We start from the raw sequence: 16,268 nt of genomic DNA, 5'->3' as shown, positions 1-16,268 counted from the left end.
CTCAGCGCAGGTTTTATGATGGACATTTCCACAAAATGTTCATCATGTTTCATGTTCATAATCGAAGGGCCATCATAAGGATTAGCTGGACATTTCGAGAGACACAGTGATGAGGTGTCTAACTGCATACAGTGATGCGTCTACTTGTGATCTGCTTGAACAGAGGCCACAGAGAGGCGAGCAGCAGTGGACAGGCCCAACGAACCCAGTCAGCTGCCAACGACTCTGATTACCCTTGAGGGTATGACCTCCTACAGGAGAATTGAGGAAGCCTTTCACTGCAAACTCAAAGGTCCTGTCGTCGTGGATAAAAAGACTCTGGCAGAGTTGCAGAACTTTCAGACAGTAAGTGTCTGCAGGGTCCAAAACTTTTTGACACATCAGCCAATGCCGGGTAAATCAAGCAAATTTATTGGCCAAAAATATTCTGTACAGGGCCAAGAAACTATGCATAGGAATGGGAATTGTAAATTTTTTAAAAGGCATGTTTACATTGACTTTTCACAGTCTTTATAGAGATGGCATATATGCAATCCTGAACTATATTTTAAACAACATTACTAAACAAACAAAAATGTTGTAGAAAGAATAATGTCAACATTTTTCAGTATGTGTCATATAGAACAATGTTAAGTATTTTGTTGACTTGTGTACTTACATTATCCCAAATGTTTCCAACAATGTTTAAATCCAGAGAAATCAGCAATTTTAACCAGTATAACGGCCCGTGTCATTGTGTAGCCTGTCATATCTGCGTTACCCTCGAGTTCCGGTTTTACTTCAGTAGAAACCATGGAAACACCAAATATGTAAGCAATAAGGTACTCAAGGCTGGTGCTGTTTTGTGAAGTCACGGCTGAAGGGCGTTGTTAGGCACAGCGCAAAGCGGAGTTATTCACGATACAGCATAGCCTCTCGTACCTTATTGCTTACATAAAACGGTTACCACACAATACAAATAAAGCCAAAAATGTATCAATGCAACTTTCATGAAGTAAAATCACTAAAAGCCTTCCTTCCGCCGGAAAAAATAGTCCATGACTGTGAACAGCAACAGAAGTTACATTATTACGCCATTTTATTACTGTCTTTATGAGTGTGTCAGTCAGTAGCGAAGACTTTTATGAAGACTGAATTGTTGTGAACACAGAACAAGACGCAACTGACAAATGCTTTGACTAGCGCTGTCAGTCACGGGAAAACCCCTTAACTGTTAAAAGGACAAGATAATACATCGGACATTTAAACAGATTTTTTATTAAGAACATAGGACTGACCTGAAGGAAAATGCTAAATCTGAATGCAGGTAATAAACTCGCTCAATCGATCTCTGTCTCACAATACTCTGTAACACTTTAGAATAACTCACGCTATGAAGCATTAGTTAAGCATTAGTAAATTGTCAATTCATCATTTATAAAGCATTAATAGACATTAGTAAGCAGTTTATAAATACACCTATAAATGCTTTGTTCTTGATTTATAAGCATATCTATAATGTGTTTAATAAATGTATTTTCATACTTTATTAATGATCAATTTATCATTTCTAAATTAAGTATTACATTATTTACAAACCAGTTATTTAGGAGTTCTCAGTGGTTCATAAGATCATTTATAAAGTGTAAGTAAATGATTAATAACCAATTTAAATGTACATTTATGCATCTTATTATTTAGACATATAGTAATAGTTACTCAGTGTGTTAATAAATGTTTTTTTAATACATATTCCTACTGTAATTCATGATTAATTCAGGTAGTTATAAAACATTTAGTAGTTGTCAGTTAACTATTTTTGTGAGCTCATCTAAAGTGAGGACTATTCATGCTTCGTAAAGCTTTTATAAAGGAGATTTAAAGGATACAGAACATAGAAATATTTATTTCAAGGAAAAAAATGAAACTTTACGATGGGTAACTTGATATAAAATTAAAAGTAAACCTCTACAATTTCACAGAAAGTAAAAATCCCTGTACTCCTCCGAAAAACATAACTGTGCAGTAAAATGAAACTAAGCTTTTGCAATCTGATATAAAAATACATTTCTGTAGTGTAAACATTGCTGAATAAAATTTTACCAGTGCCAACACTGGATTACAGGAGTGCCAAAATACAACAAATAATGTTTTTATAAAACATTAATAATGTAATAAAATATTTCACAGTGTCAAAACTACCTCAGTACTAACTTTAAAACATTAGAGAACAGCAGTGCAGAAGATCACTAAGCCTTTAAATCTTCTTTGTAAAGCTTTACGAGGCATGAATAGTGCTCACTTTAGAACTATTACTATATGTCTAAATAATAAGATGTATAAATATATGTTTAAATAGTTTATTAATCATTTACTTACACTTTATAAATGATCTTATGAACCACTGACAACTCCTAAATAAGTGGTTTGTAAATAATGTAATACTTAATTTAGAAATGATAAATTGATCATTAATAAAGTATGAAAATACAATTATTAAACACATTATAGATATGCTTATAAATCAAGAACAAAGCATTTATAGGTGTATTTATAAACTGCTTATTAATGTCTATTAATGCTTTATAAATGATGAATTGACTGTTTCCTAATGCTTAACTAATGCTTCGTAGTGTGCAGTTATTATAAAGTGTTACCCAATACTCTTCTACATAATACAGTAAGCCTCAATGAACAATATCAATTGAGAACATACAGTTTACATTGCTAAGAGTAGTTGCTAAGGGTGTTGGCATTGTGTTAGTGATACACAGAACCGTTGGGTGAAGCGGTCATAGCCGTGTTTTATTTATTAAGTGTCTCAATGAGCTAATGTACAGAGTAATGTTATTATAACCATAACTTTAAACACACTCAAATGTATTTTTAGTATGATTGTTTTGACCAAGTAAAACAGCGCTGCATTACCCCACAATTTTAATTCGTCAAATAAAGTGATGTGTATGAATTGTAAATCAGCACTTGTGGCTGTTTCATTAGAATGAAATAAAATAATCTGAATTTAAGTGATCAAAGGTAACAGTAACAAAGTTCGAGTTCAGGGAATAAGGAGGCGGGAACGGGCAAATGTTAAACGTGACTTTAACGGTAACATAAACATAAACAACAAAACGAAAGAAGCACCCGCGGCTGACTTATGTCCCAGGCCAGGTCCTCTCTCGCCCTTTACTGTCGTCATTCACTTCTTATATCCTTCCGAGACCTGTGTGTCGTGCAGGTGTCTCTCATTAGCATTCTCTCCACCCTGCTGCACACTACAGTAACGTTAATAAAACTTTAATACATTACTCATTCACGGCGTCATCAAGCTAATCCTTATTGTTTTGAATAAGCAACTGAAGACTAAACTGTCTTACAGTTGTTTAATTTAATGGAGTCATTTGTTTGTGAATCAGACTATACTGGTTGTGCTATATGTTGTTGATTCACTAAAAAGAACTGGTTGATAAGAGTCAATTGTTGTGTAATTGAATAACACTGGTCACGGTGTCCGTTTTGATCTGTAGAGTAACAGTTTTTTTATTCATGTGTATTTTGTCTCTATCTCAGTTAACATATGTTATGAACAATATGTTAACAGTATGTTCTAAGAACGTTTTGCTAATGTTTATATTAAGTTATTGAAAAGTTATTTCTAAATGTTCCCTGAACATTCAAAATGTCCAGTTTTTAAAATGTTTTAAGGAAACATTTCATTGTATCATTATGGGAACGTTACTTTTGAATGTCCTCTGAACATTCTAAACAAGTAGTAACATTTAAAAAATGTAGATGAACATCCAACTAAAATGTTTCAGAAAAAAAATTCCATAAACAATGTAAGAATAATGTTTTTGTGCTAACGTTTTGAAGACCAGAATAACTTTGAACGAACATTCTATTCATGTTACTAGATAAATGTTTGTTCATAGCTTTGAGAGAACCTTGCCACAATGTTAGACAAAGTTCTGAGAACATTCCCTTAGCTGGGATGACATTGAGATTTTTTAGCGTTTTAAAAATCTCTTCTTTTTTACACAAATAGTTTTATATCTAGATCTTTAACATCAAATGAACAAGAACAAGAAAAAAAGAGCACCTTTATGATAGGTTCATTAGACTTGTGCTGTATATTGAGCATATTAGTGCTAACAGCCCAAACAAAAGAAGGAAACAAGGTTTTATAAAACTGTGGAGCAGCAAATTCACACTAACGCCAATTTGAATAAGCATTCCAGTGATTTAGAAACAGTCATTTACAGTAAATGATACAACTTCCAAAGTGCACATGTGATCGTCTCTTTGTGGCAGCGGGTTCAGCTTTCGCCAGAACGTAAGAAATTCCAGTCGGTTGCAAATAATTTCAAATTGGCTTATTTTGTCATCGTTCCATTTGGCTTCTTCACGGTGACAGTTTTACAGAATACTAAACACCAATTCTAAACGCTTCCAACATGTGTGTGTTCAAACTGTAGTGTGTAATTTCTGCATCCTGAATCAAAATGAATGGCAAAAATTCAGTTTTTTGACAACGTCTACCATTGGTCAGTAAAACAGATAGCACCACCCAATCAGCTTTAATTACACAGCTGAATTAAGGCCAGCTGTGATAGTAACCTCATGATTGGCTCTTGTCATATGAACATAGGTGATGACACACTGGATTGGCCGAACATTAACTCAGCCAATCAAGCAGAACCTCAGCCACCCTCCTCCTAAAAAATATATCCTTTTTCAAATTACATTGCTTTCTTGGTGGTGTACAAAAGGTACTCTGTATGAGGTTTTGGACTAGTGAGTGGTGTGTATAAAAATAGACACCATTTAAAACAGCGTGCTGTTACAAGGAAGAGCTATACCCTGTGGTATTTTGATCAGCCAAGGACACACACGAAAATGTTATTTGTTAAGCTTTCTTTACAGCCGTTACGAAAAAAGAAATTGCCATTGATTGATGTAGACAAGATTCGCTCTAAGCTCCAATGAGCGTTTAAATCTCCTGATCACTGTGGATGTATGATTCTTACTTTCCGTATTAGAGAAATTATAATCATATAGTATTTCAAATCTGTCAAATGGATGAAATGACAAATGTCAATGCAAAAGTTTTATTCATCCAATGTAGAAATACATGTCAAATGAAATTACGTTCTTCTCACATATCTGTTTGGATCGGACATGTATATGAAAGGCATTCATTGTATGTGTTCAAAGCTGACAGCGCAAAAAATGGCAGAACTGAACAGTGTTTAGCACACTAATCGGAGGACTCATTATAAAAGCGTCTGAGTCTGGAACTCTTGGTGGGTTCTGGAGGCGTAATGCAGAATAATGTGGTCTGGCATGGCTGCAGTGTGCAGTTATGATCAAAAACAGAATCGGAGGATTCTTGGCAGATGTCTACATATTTCTAGCCATTTAATGGTTATGTGCTCCCAAACTGAGCCCTAAAACTGGTATATTTTCTAATGCTGTATGCGGGATGCTTCAATTTGAATGCGAGTTTATTAGAGTGCGGAGAGAAAGAATTCTGCTGAAAAACATATTCTTGACATTCTTGGAAGGCTAGTCAGCAATTTACGTAGCCTATATGATTTTCAGATAGAGAGTGAGCAGTGTTGATGTTTGATTAATGGTTATTAGGTGTGTTCATGGTAAGCCCTCTATAATTCTCACCTGTTTCATACCTTCAGCCGCCTGCCAAAGGTGCCTTTCTCAGAGGGACGGGGATGGACCAGTCCACTGGCCGATTTACAGCTCCTGTAACTGGAATTTATCAGTTCTCTGCCAATGTTCATATTGGTAAGGAAAGGTTGAAAGGTTCACATCACCAGTAACAAATATTCTGTCTTTCGTAATCTTTTTCAGTGTGAAACATGAGGTTTTGGGGTATGACAATGATTAGCGGTTTAAATAATGATGAGTTCTTGAAGCTCAAATAGAAGAACATGGGTGCTAGTACCAGTGAATGCATGAACTGCTAAAATGTTTAACAATTTACAGTGATTTTAAGGTATATATGAATGATACACCATATGGATGTACTAAGTATAAGTTAAAATAATAATAATGGTATATTATTACAGGGTTAGTTCACCCAAAAATGAAATTTCTGTCATTAATTGCTCACCCTCATGTCGTTCCACACCTGTAAGACCTTCGTTCATCTTCGGAACACAAATTAATATATTTTTGATAAAATCCCATGGCTCAGTGAGGCCTCCATTGACAGGAAGATAATTAACACTTTCAGATGCCCAGAAAGGTACTAAAGACATATTTAAAACAGTTCATGTGACTACAGTGGTTCAACCTTAATGTTATGAAGCGACAAGAATACTTTTTGTGCGCCAAAAAAACAAAATAACGACTTTGTTCAACAATATCTAGTGATGGCCGATTTCAAAACACTGCTTCATGAAGCTTCAAATCAGTGGTTCAGAGCATGTATCAAACTGCCAAAGTCACGAGAACCATTGAAATTTCGAAACGTTTCAAAACACTTATGATGTAACGAAGCCTCATTTACTGAAATCACATGACTTTGGTGCTCCGAACCACTGATTTGATACAAAAGATTCGTAAAGCTTCGAAGCTTCATGAAGCAGTGTTTTAAAATCGCCCATTACTAGATATTGTTGAATAAAGTTGTTATTTTGTTTTTTTGGCGCACAAAAAGTATTCTTGTTGCTTCATAACATTGAAGTTGAACCACTGTAGTCACATGAACTGTTTTAAATATGTCTTTAGTACCTTTCTGGGCATCTGAAAGTGTTAATTATCTTGCTGTTAATGGAGGCCTCACTGAGCCATGGGATTTTATCAAAAATATCTTAATTTGTGTTCCGAAGATGAATAAAGGTCTTGCGGGTGTGGAACGACATAAGGGCGAGTAATTAATTTCTGGGCGAACCCTTTAATAATATTAATAATTTATATTTTGTAATTATATATACAGTACCATTCAGTTCTTTTTCTCTCTCTCTCTCTCTCTCTCTCTCTCTCTCTCTCTCTCTCTCTCTCTCTCCCCTTCCTTTTTTTTGTTTTTTTGAAAAAAGTCTCTTATGCTCACCAAGGCTGTTTTCTATATTTTAATATATTTAAAAATGTAATTTATTCCTGTGATGGCAAAGCTGAATTTTCAGCAGCCGTTTCTCTGGTCTTTATGGTCACATGATCCTTCAGAAATTATTCTAATATTTAGTATATATTCAGTGTGAAACATTACTTATTGTTATCAGCTTTGTGGAAACCATGATACATTTTTTCAGGATTCTCGATTAATCATAAGAAAAGCATTTATTTGAAAAATAAATGTTTTGTAACATTATAAATGTCTTTACTGACACTTTTGATCAATTTAATGTATCCTTACTGAATTAATGTATTAATTTCTTAAAAAAAAAAGAAAAAAAAAAAGCTTACCTTAACCAAACCTGTTGAACAGTATATGGAAAAAAGCATTAAAAATGTATACATTGAAATTACTTTGTATAAAAGAGACTTTATCTGCCAAATACAGAAGAAAGATTAATGGACAGTTCTGTTTCTCGGCTATAAACACAAATTGCATAGAGTACAAATTAATATTTCAATGTCATCTCTATCAGAAGGTGCCATCATGTAACGGATGTGTTTCAGACTTGGCACATTCTCAACAGATGGATTGCATTCCCCTGTAACTTACATTCCAACCGTGCTGCATTTGTTTGCTGAGATTGAGGGTGTCTTGCACAATCTTGCATGTTTAAAAAGCTAACAAATTTGTGCCGTCCCTGAAAGCACACAAGCGTATTTTGTTTTTGTTGGTTGATGCTTAAAAAGGGGTCCAGTGATCCTGTTGACTTCATCCATCGTTTCAGAGGCAATGCTTATGTGGAGTTACACTGAAATAAGCCCCAGGGACTCTGAATGCAAAACTCTTCTAAGCTGTGGCGCCGCCATGCAGCTCCGGGAAAAGGAATTGGCTCTCTGCAGTAGACTGTGGCAGAAAATCAACATCCCCAAACAAATTCACAAATCCACTGCAGACTTATAGAAGAGACCAATATTTAGACACGGCTGGAGGTCAAACATGACTGGCTGTGGCATCATGTGCTCCAGATACAAAACTCTGTCAAACAACATTTCAACAGCCTTTACTCTTCACAGTTTGTAGTGCATGTCTGAAAAGTATTCTCAGGAAATATAATTTTTTGGTCTTTGTGTGCTTTCTTGCAGACCACACGGAGGTGAAGAGAAGTAAGAACCAGCTGAGAGCCAGAGACAATGTCCGAGTTTTGATCTGCATTGAATCCCTCTGCCACAGATATACGTAAGTTTGCTTTATCTCACATTGAAAGAATAGTTCACCTAAAAATTTAAATTCTGTCATCATTTACTCACCCTCATGTTATTCTTCTAGAAAATATGAAAGAAACATTTTTGCAGAATATATTAGTTGCCCTTTTTCATGCAGTTACAATGAATAGCGACTAAAGATTTTAAGCTTAAAAATGATACCACTATAAAAGTATTATAAAATTGTCCATACATCTTGTGCGCTATATTAAAGGGTTAGTTCACCCAAAAATGAAAATTATTCATTTTCATAATTAATAAGTCATTAATTACTCACCCTCATGTCGTTCCACACCCGTAAGACCTTCGTTCATCTTCAGAACACAAATTAAGATATTTTTGATAAAATCCGATGGCTCAGTGAGGCCTGCAAAAACACGCCCTTTTTCAATGCCCAGAAAGCTACTAAAAACATATTTAAAACAGTTTATGTGACTAAAGTGGTTCATCATTAATATTATAAAGCAATGAGAATACTTTTTGTGCGCCAAAAATAACAAAATAGCGACTTTATTCCACAATATCGAGTGATGGCCGATTTCAAAACACTGCTTCATGAAGCTTTACGAATCTTTTTTTTCGAATCAGTGGTTCAGAGCGCTAAAATCACATGATTTCAGTAAATGAGGCTTTGTTACGTCATAAGTGTTTAGAAACTTCAATAGTTCACGTGACTTTGGCAGTTTGATACGTGTTCCGAACCACTGAATCGAAACAAAAGTTTCATAAAGCTTTGAAGCTGCATGAAGCAGTGTTTTGAAATCGCCCATCACTAGCTATTCGAAGCTTTACGAATCTTTTGTTTCGAATCAGTAGTTCGGATCATGTATCGAACTGCCAAACTTACGTGAACTATTGAAGTTTCGAAACACTTATGATGTAACGAAGCCTCATTTACTGAAATCATGTGATTTTTGGCGCTCCGAACCACTGATTTGAAACAAAAGATTCGTAAAGCTTTGAAGCTTCATGAAGCAGTGTTTTGAAATCGGCCATCACTAGATATTGTGGAATAAAGTTGCTATTTTGTTATTTTTGGCACAAAAAAAGTATTCCCGTCGCTTTGTAATATTAATGTTGAACTACTGTAGTCACATTACTGTTTTATATACGTCTTTAGTAGCTTTCTGGGCATTGAAAAAGGGAGTGTTCTTGCTGTCGATGCAGGCCTCACTGAGCCATCGGATTTTATCAAAAATATCTTAATTTGTGTTCCGAAGATGAACGAAGGTCTTACGGGCGTAGAACAACATGAGGGTGAGTAATAAATGACATAATTTTCACTTTTGGGTGAACTAACCCTTTAGAAGTTTTGTGAAGATATACTTGTTGACGAACAGACTAAAATTTAGTCATTATTTTCTGACAATCTTGACATCTGGTCTGGCTCTTGAGGGAAGTAGCCATGTTGGATTAATGAATGAATCATTTAAACTGTATATACAGTAATTAATTATTTCCCCACCATTGACGGAATTTTCCGGCAATCCATGTTTTCACTGTTATACGGTAGGGGGGCGCTATTACACATCTTCTGAAAGAGTACAGAATCTCTGGATCAAAACACAGGCTAAAAAGAAGCAGAAACAAGCAATTGAAGCATTGCTTATGCAAATGTTGTAGTCTTTGACAAAAACGGGATTTTCTCAGCTTTTTCTTCAAAGTTTTTTGTAAAGAAGAGGCTTTGTTCTTTCTTTTGATATGTTGCATGTTCAGATATTCATACAACAGAGCATTCTGGTGGCCATGAAAGATTTGTGAAAATGATCAAAAATGCTGGCGGTGGCTGGCAACTTTAAAAAAAGGCTGGGAAAGAGTTAATGTGCTAGAATTCTAGTGTGTTTCTGACTGGCCACACAAAGTTTTTTCTGAGTTTTGGTGATTTCAGGTCTTTCTGTCAGACTCAGTGTCAGTTCTGTTAGTAAAACTATCCAGGAGAAAATCTGACACCAGCAATTTTGCTAGGAAAGTTATTATGATTACATTATGTCTAATTTGCCCTCAAGTAGTCTATTTATTAACATTCGATTTTGTACCCGTTGTCCACAGACCACATCCACATCAATATAAATTCATGACTCAGACTCAAGGAATACATCGCTTATGATGAAAATTAGTATTTTTCTTGAGCTCCTTTCTTGAGCTACATTCAGAGCATGTGGTTTTTATTTCAGTGGCTTAAGAGTGTGAGTGCATGTCATAAAAATCCTCTTTCACAAATCAAACAAAAATGAATTTACTTAAAAGAAAGAAAGAAAAACTGCTAGGGGTACATGAGATGGTGAAGGGGGAATGGGGGTGGCAGATCTGGATAAACTCTCTTCCAGTGTTTGCTGGTCGTTAGCACTCTTTTGCACTTTGTGTGTAACGCATGGGCTGTAAAGCATGTTGTCTGTTCAAACTTGTGTGGAAACTAGCAAGGCATTTCCTGTGTTAAAGTGGAGCAGGCCTTTAAAAAATGTCCTCTCACCTTCAGTCTGGTCCGTGTCACCTTAGTAACCTTTACCGCCACCTTTGACTTGTGGGGTCCCTGTTGGTCTTAGCAACAGTACTGAAGGATAATTCTTAAAACTTAATGCTGGATAGATCTTATATAGACCTTTAAAAAAAAATTATGCAATTTTAGGAATTAGACATTTTTATCAATGTATTCTGTATAACAAAACATAAATTGATATTTCTTTCAATAACATTAACACTGTGTATATACTTACACAAAACATCTGTTAGTAAAAATTTATTTTAATGGAATTATTTCCCATTTATACTACTTAATATTTTGCACATAATAAATAATAAACCGAGTGTCTATTTACACTAAGTGAAAATAGCATCTCTTGTTGGCAAATGCTATTTACACTAGCTCCGCCCACCAATGTCTGGTTGGGCCACTCAAGTTTCAAAAAAGACGCACAGTATTCAACATCTTCAGAGGTGCAGCAGTAGCGAGTAAGACTTGCAGACCTGGCTTTTAACGCGATTGACATGGGTTCGAATCCACCTTTTGCCGAGCTCGCATGTATTTAAAAAAAAATGCAAATAATGTTCTAAAAGTGGAAATAAACTGCGAATGAGTGTTTAATAATATTAAAAGTGTTTATTGGGTAGGGTTAGGGGAAGGTGTAGGGCCAATAAGGCAGCATCCATTTAATAATTTTAATAGATATAGTCATTTACACTCTATGATAAAATTTTGAAACATGTTAATGTACAAAAATACTGAGGTGCAAATAGTATCTGCCAATATAAAGTATTGATAGCATCTAATTACTATTTATTCTTATTAGAAAAAAATTGCTACTTTTACATGGTCTAAATAGAATCTATCGCTATTTTCACTTAGTGTTAATAGCATTTATCGCTAAGAAAATATGCTATTTTCACTTAGTGCAAATAGCCGCTGCCTGAAATTAAAAAAATTAAATAAAATAAAAATTAAACTAAAAAGAAATTCAGAAATTACTATTAAATATCACAAACAATTACAAACAAATGGCAAGTAACAAATTTTATTGATTCATGAAATCTACAAATGAATAATTTGTTCGCTCATAATATTTTCTATACCATTGTGCAGATCCTTGGAAATGATTGTTGGCCTTGAGAGTAACAGCAAGATCTTTACAGTATCTGTCCATGGACTGCTGGAACTTCAGGTAAGAGTTAGTTAAACATACTCCACTCAGTTTAATGCAGCTTTACTGTTAATTAATTGTATCCTCATCATACAAATCTAGTGTTTCTAAAGCTGGTTACTTTCTCCTGCGCTGAAAAGCTAAAAATCTTAACTTATAACCAATTAGAATTGGTTGTTGATGTGAATGCTGGAAAATGAAGTTTCTTAAAGGGTTAGTTCACCCAAAAATGAAAATAACGTCATTTATTACTCACCCTCATGTCGTTCCACACCTGTAAGACCTTCGCTAATCTTCGGAACACAAATTAAGATATTTTTGTTGAAATCCGATGGCTCAGTGAGGCCTTCATAGCCAGCAATGACATTTCCTCTCTCAAGATCCATTAATGTACTAAAAACATATTTAAATCAGTTCATGTGAGAACAGTGGTTCAATATTAATATTATAAAGCGATGAGAATATTTTGGTGCGCCAAAAAAAACAAAATAACGACTTATATAGTGATGGCCGATTTCAAAATAGTGCTTCAGGAAGCTTCGGAGCATAATGAATCAGCGTGTCGAATCAGCGGCTCGGAGCGCCAAAGTCACGTGATTTCAGCAGTTTGGCGGTTTGACACGCGATCCGAATCATGATTCGACACGCTGATTCATTACGCTCTAAAGCTTCCTGAAGCAGTGTTTTGAAATCTGCCATCACTATATAAGTCGTTATTTTGTTTTTTTTGGCGCACCAAAAATATTCTCATCGCTTTATAATATTAATATTGAACCACTGTACTCACATGAACTGATTTAAATATGTTTTTAGTACATTAATGGATCTTGAGAGAGGAAATCACTGAGGCCTCACTGAGCCATCGGATTTCAACAAAAATATCTTAATTTGTGTTCTGAAGATGAACGAAGGTCTTACGGGTGTGGAACGGCATGAGGGTGAGTAATAAATGACATTATTTTCATTTTTGGGTGAACTAACCCTTTAATGCGCATTTTTGGTCTTATTGTAAGTGATTCATCAGTGCATGTTATTCCAAAGAAAAAAAAGCTCACTTAGTCCATGAAATATATTGGACAATGTTAACCAATACCTTTATTGGTGTAACATTGTTTTAGTAAGCATTACATCCATTCTGGTATGGAACGCTCAGTTTTTACTATCTAATCCAAACTTGGTCCTGCAGAGTTTAGCTTGCCTCAACACACCTGCCTGGAAGTTTCTAGTATGCCTAATAAGACCTTGATTGGCTGTTTAAGTGTGTTTAATTGGGGTTGGAGCTAAACTTTGCAGGACAGTGGCTTTCCAGGAGCAGGATTGGACACCCCTGATCTAATCAGTTCTTGATAGGAAAACCCTCCAAAATATCTTGCTGAATACCCTTTTTATTTATTTGTTTATTAATTTTTTCAGATTCATGAAATCATTGAAGTATAATGTGTTACAGATGGCAATTCACATTGGCTGAATAATGTGATGTTTTCTTTCTAACAGGCCGGGCAGTACACCTCCATATTTGTGGACAATGCAGCTGGAGCATCGATCGCAATACAGAACGGTTCAGATTTCATGGGCATGTTGTTGGGGGTATAGCCTTGTTTTACAGCCAGACTTTATCTGGCAGGCCACATAAGACTGCATTGCTCCTCTTCGGACTATCACCCAGCACCATATATCCTCATGAGACAATATTTGACTGCCACAGAGCTCTTGGTTTGTTCATAGAAGAGACATGGACATATTAATACCCACAAAGCAGAGACAATTGGATGCAAAACTGAAAGACTTTACCGAGGACAGTGGATCCACATCTGCCTTTCTCATGTGCGTCTACAGTGAGGTTTTTACCTCTTCAGAAAGATCGTTTCTCACTGTTTTTACTCCTATTTTGTGATATATAGATGTATACAAAGAGATTTTTGTACTTTGACATTGTGTTATTATGCTCTTCTTAATTAATAGTGTTTATATACAGAGTGTTTATATACACAATTTGTTTTCTATGATGAGAGGTTTCCTACAATACAATACAAGAGCTAATCTAAGGATTTTATGATCTTTTGGAGTTGTTACCCAAAATACACACACCTACTTTTATGCATACATGCCTTTATTTTTTAAATATAACAAGCTTGACAGTTTTTATTTACTATGCAGCTCTAAAAAACATGTTGTAGTGACTTGATTATTGATAAAAGAACAGATTTTCCATTATACTCAGCCAAAAGAAGGAAACAGCCAAATACAAGAAAAGAAACAAGATGGATGACTCAGTCTATTTTTATGTCCAATCGCTAACAGTCCCAAACAATAGCGTTTATCCAAGCGTGTGTGTGAGTGTGTGTTTGGAAATCTACTGCCATGATCGATTAGATATGTTAGAGTCCTGCTGAGTTTTCATTTTGTTTACTGAAATGCCAAATACGTCATCCGAATTCTCTGTTTTTCACGTTTCCATGGAAGTTTATTCTTTGTTTCTTTGAGATGTGTTGCTCTTCTTCCTTTCTTCCAAATGTCTTCTTTTTTATTACCTTCAGTAAATACAGAAATTAAGATGCACATATACGTATATAAGCATATTTGCCATACAAATTATTTATGTTGAAATGTATCTGCCAATTAAAATAGATTTATTTTTTTAATTGGTGTCTAGCCTTCCAGTAGATCTCAATACAAGTGAAAATAATGTAAGCAGACCTGTTTAAACATACAGTATTTGCTTGTATTGTGGTGTAATGGAAATGAAAGTATATTCAATAAATGTAAAATATATCTATTCACCTGGGCACGCTTGCGGTTGACTCGAAATGACTTTTATGAGCTTTGAAATCTTGCTAACGTTCGTAATTCTCTGCTCGATAAAGCAGGCAGGACGTACTCCCGTTGCTGCACGATGAAGCTCATGGAAAATATTCTTTGGTGCGGTAGTGTGGAAAATGCTTCTTTGCATCATTTGCATTGTAAATAATCCAGGATACCTCAAATACCTTGGCAAACAGCAAGTCTGACAGACTGATGGTGGCATGGCACCTGGGCACACTAGAGAGTGATCTCTGAAATCCAGTCATTTAAGTTTCATTTAACCTTGTCATCATGTGTCATTTAGAAGTTGCAAAGATACACAAGGTTTCTTCTACAAGACCTGTGGTTTCGTAGGAGCCACAGCGCCTTCAAGCCTCATCTTTAGTCAATAGGCCTTTTTGTTTTTCTTGTCTACTTATAGAGAGCTTTTGAGAAACAAAACTGTTTATTAGTGATCTGGAAGTTTCACACCATGATGTCAAGGTCTTTCATTTTTCATTTTAAGCCAATGCCACAGCCTTGTAACACAAAACATTGTGGTTATATCATTATTCTACCTCAGTATTATTTTAATATTATTTTTTCACCCCCCCCAAAAAGAGTTTTAAGCCAGTTATTTATATCTTTTGCTGTAGTGTGTCAGTAGGAAATACAGTTGCAAGTAAAAGTATGTGAACCACTTGCAGAATCTGTGAAAATGTGCAAAATTTTAACAAAATAAGAGATAATAAAAATTGCATTTTATTTTTTATTTAGTACTGTCCTGAGTAAGATATTTGACATAAAAGATATTTACATATAATCCATAAGACAAAAAAATAGTTGAATTTATTAAAATGACCCAGTTCAAAAGTTTGTGAACCATTGATTCTTAATACTGTGTGGTTACCTGGATGATCTACGACTGTTTTTTTGTTGTGTGATGGTTCTTCATGAGTCCCTTGTGTATTCTGAGCAGTTAAACTGAGCTCTGTTCTTCAGAAAAAATCTCCAGGTCCCAAAAATTCTTCAGTTTTTCACCATCTTTTGCATATTTGAACCCTTTACAACAGTGACTGAATGATTTTGAGATCCGTCTTTTCACACTGAGGACAATTGAGGGACTCAAACACAACTATTAAAAAAGGTTCAAACATTCACTGATGCTTCAGAAGGAAACACGATGCATTAAGAGTCGGGGGGTGAAAACTTTTGAACAGGATGAAGAGGTCCAAATTTTTCTTATTCCGCTTGAATATCATTTTTTTTTTTCATTTAGTACTGCCCTTCGGAAGCAACAGAAAATACTTGCATGTTTCCCAGAAGATGTTTGCATGTTTGTCTTGTGGATTATATGTAAACATCTTTTATGTAAAATATCTTACTCAGGACAGTACTAAATAAAAAATAACATGCATTTTGTATTATCTCCTTTATTTTGTTAAAATTATTAACGTTTTCACAGATTCTGCAAGTGGTTCACATACTTTTTCTTGCAACTGTATGTGATTACATGAAGAAACAGATGAAACT

At 35.0% G+C, this 16,268-nt stretch overlaps 1 protein-coding gene across 2 annotated transcripts in view; it reads left to right on the top strand.

Annotated features, from left to right (window-relative positions):
* The window catches only part of c1qtnf12 (C1q and TNF related 12), a 32,898-nt gene extending 17,391 nt beyond the window's left edge, over positions 1-15,507 (top strand). For both annotated transcript variants that reach the window (XM_051880042.1, XM_051880043.1), the window contains 5 exons: positions 164-345; positions 5,673-5,781; positions 8,200-8,293; positions 11,897-11,975; positions 13,449-15,507. In XM_051880042.1, coding sequence (XP_051736002.1) covers positions 164-345; positions 5,673-5,781; positions 8,200-8,293; positions 11,897-11,975; positions 13,449-13,547 — 563 coding nt within the window. In that variant the 3' untranslated portion in view covers positions 13,548-15,507. The remainder of the gene's footprint in view (positions 1-163; positions 346-5,672; positions 5,782-8,199; positions 8,294-11,896; positions 11,976-13,448) is intronic.
* Positions 15,508-16,268: the final 761 nt, after the last annotated feature.

Source organism: Ctenopharyngodon idella, chromosome 22 (assembly GCF_019924925.1).
Source record: "Ctenopharyngodon idella isolate HZGC_01 chromosome 22, HZGC01, whole genome shotgun sequence".
In the NCBI taxonomy this organism is placed as follows: Eukaryota; Metazoa; Chordata; class Actinopteri; order Cypriniformes; family Xenocyprididae; genus Ctenopharyngodon; species Ctenopharyngodon idella.
Note: the sequence above shows the minus strand (reverse complement) of the source record. Positions and strands in the feature narration are given on the sequence as shown.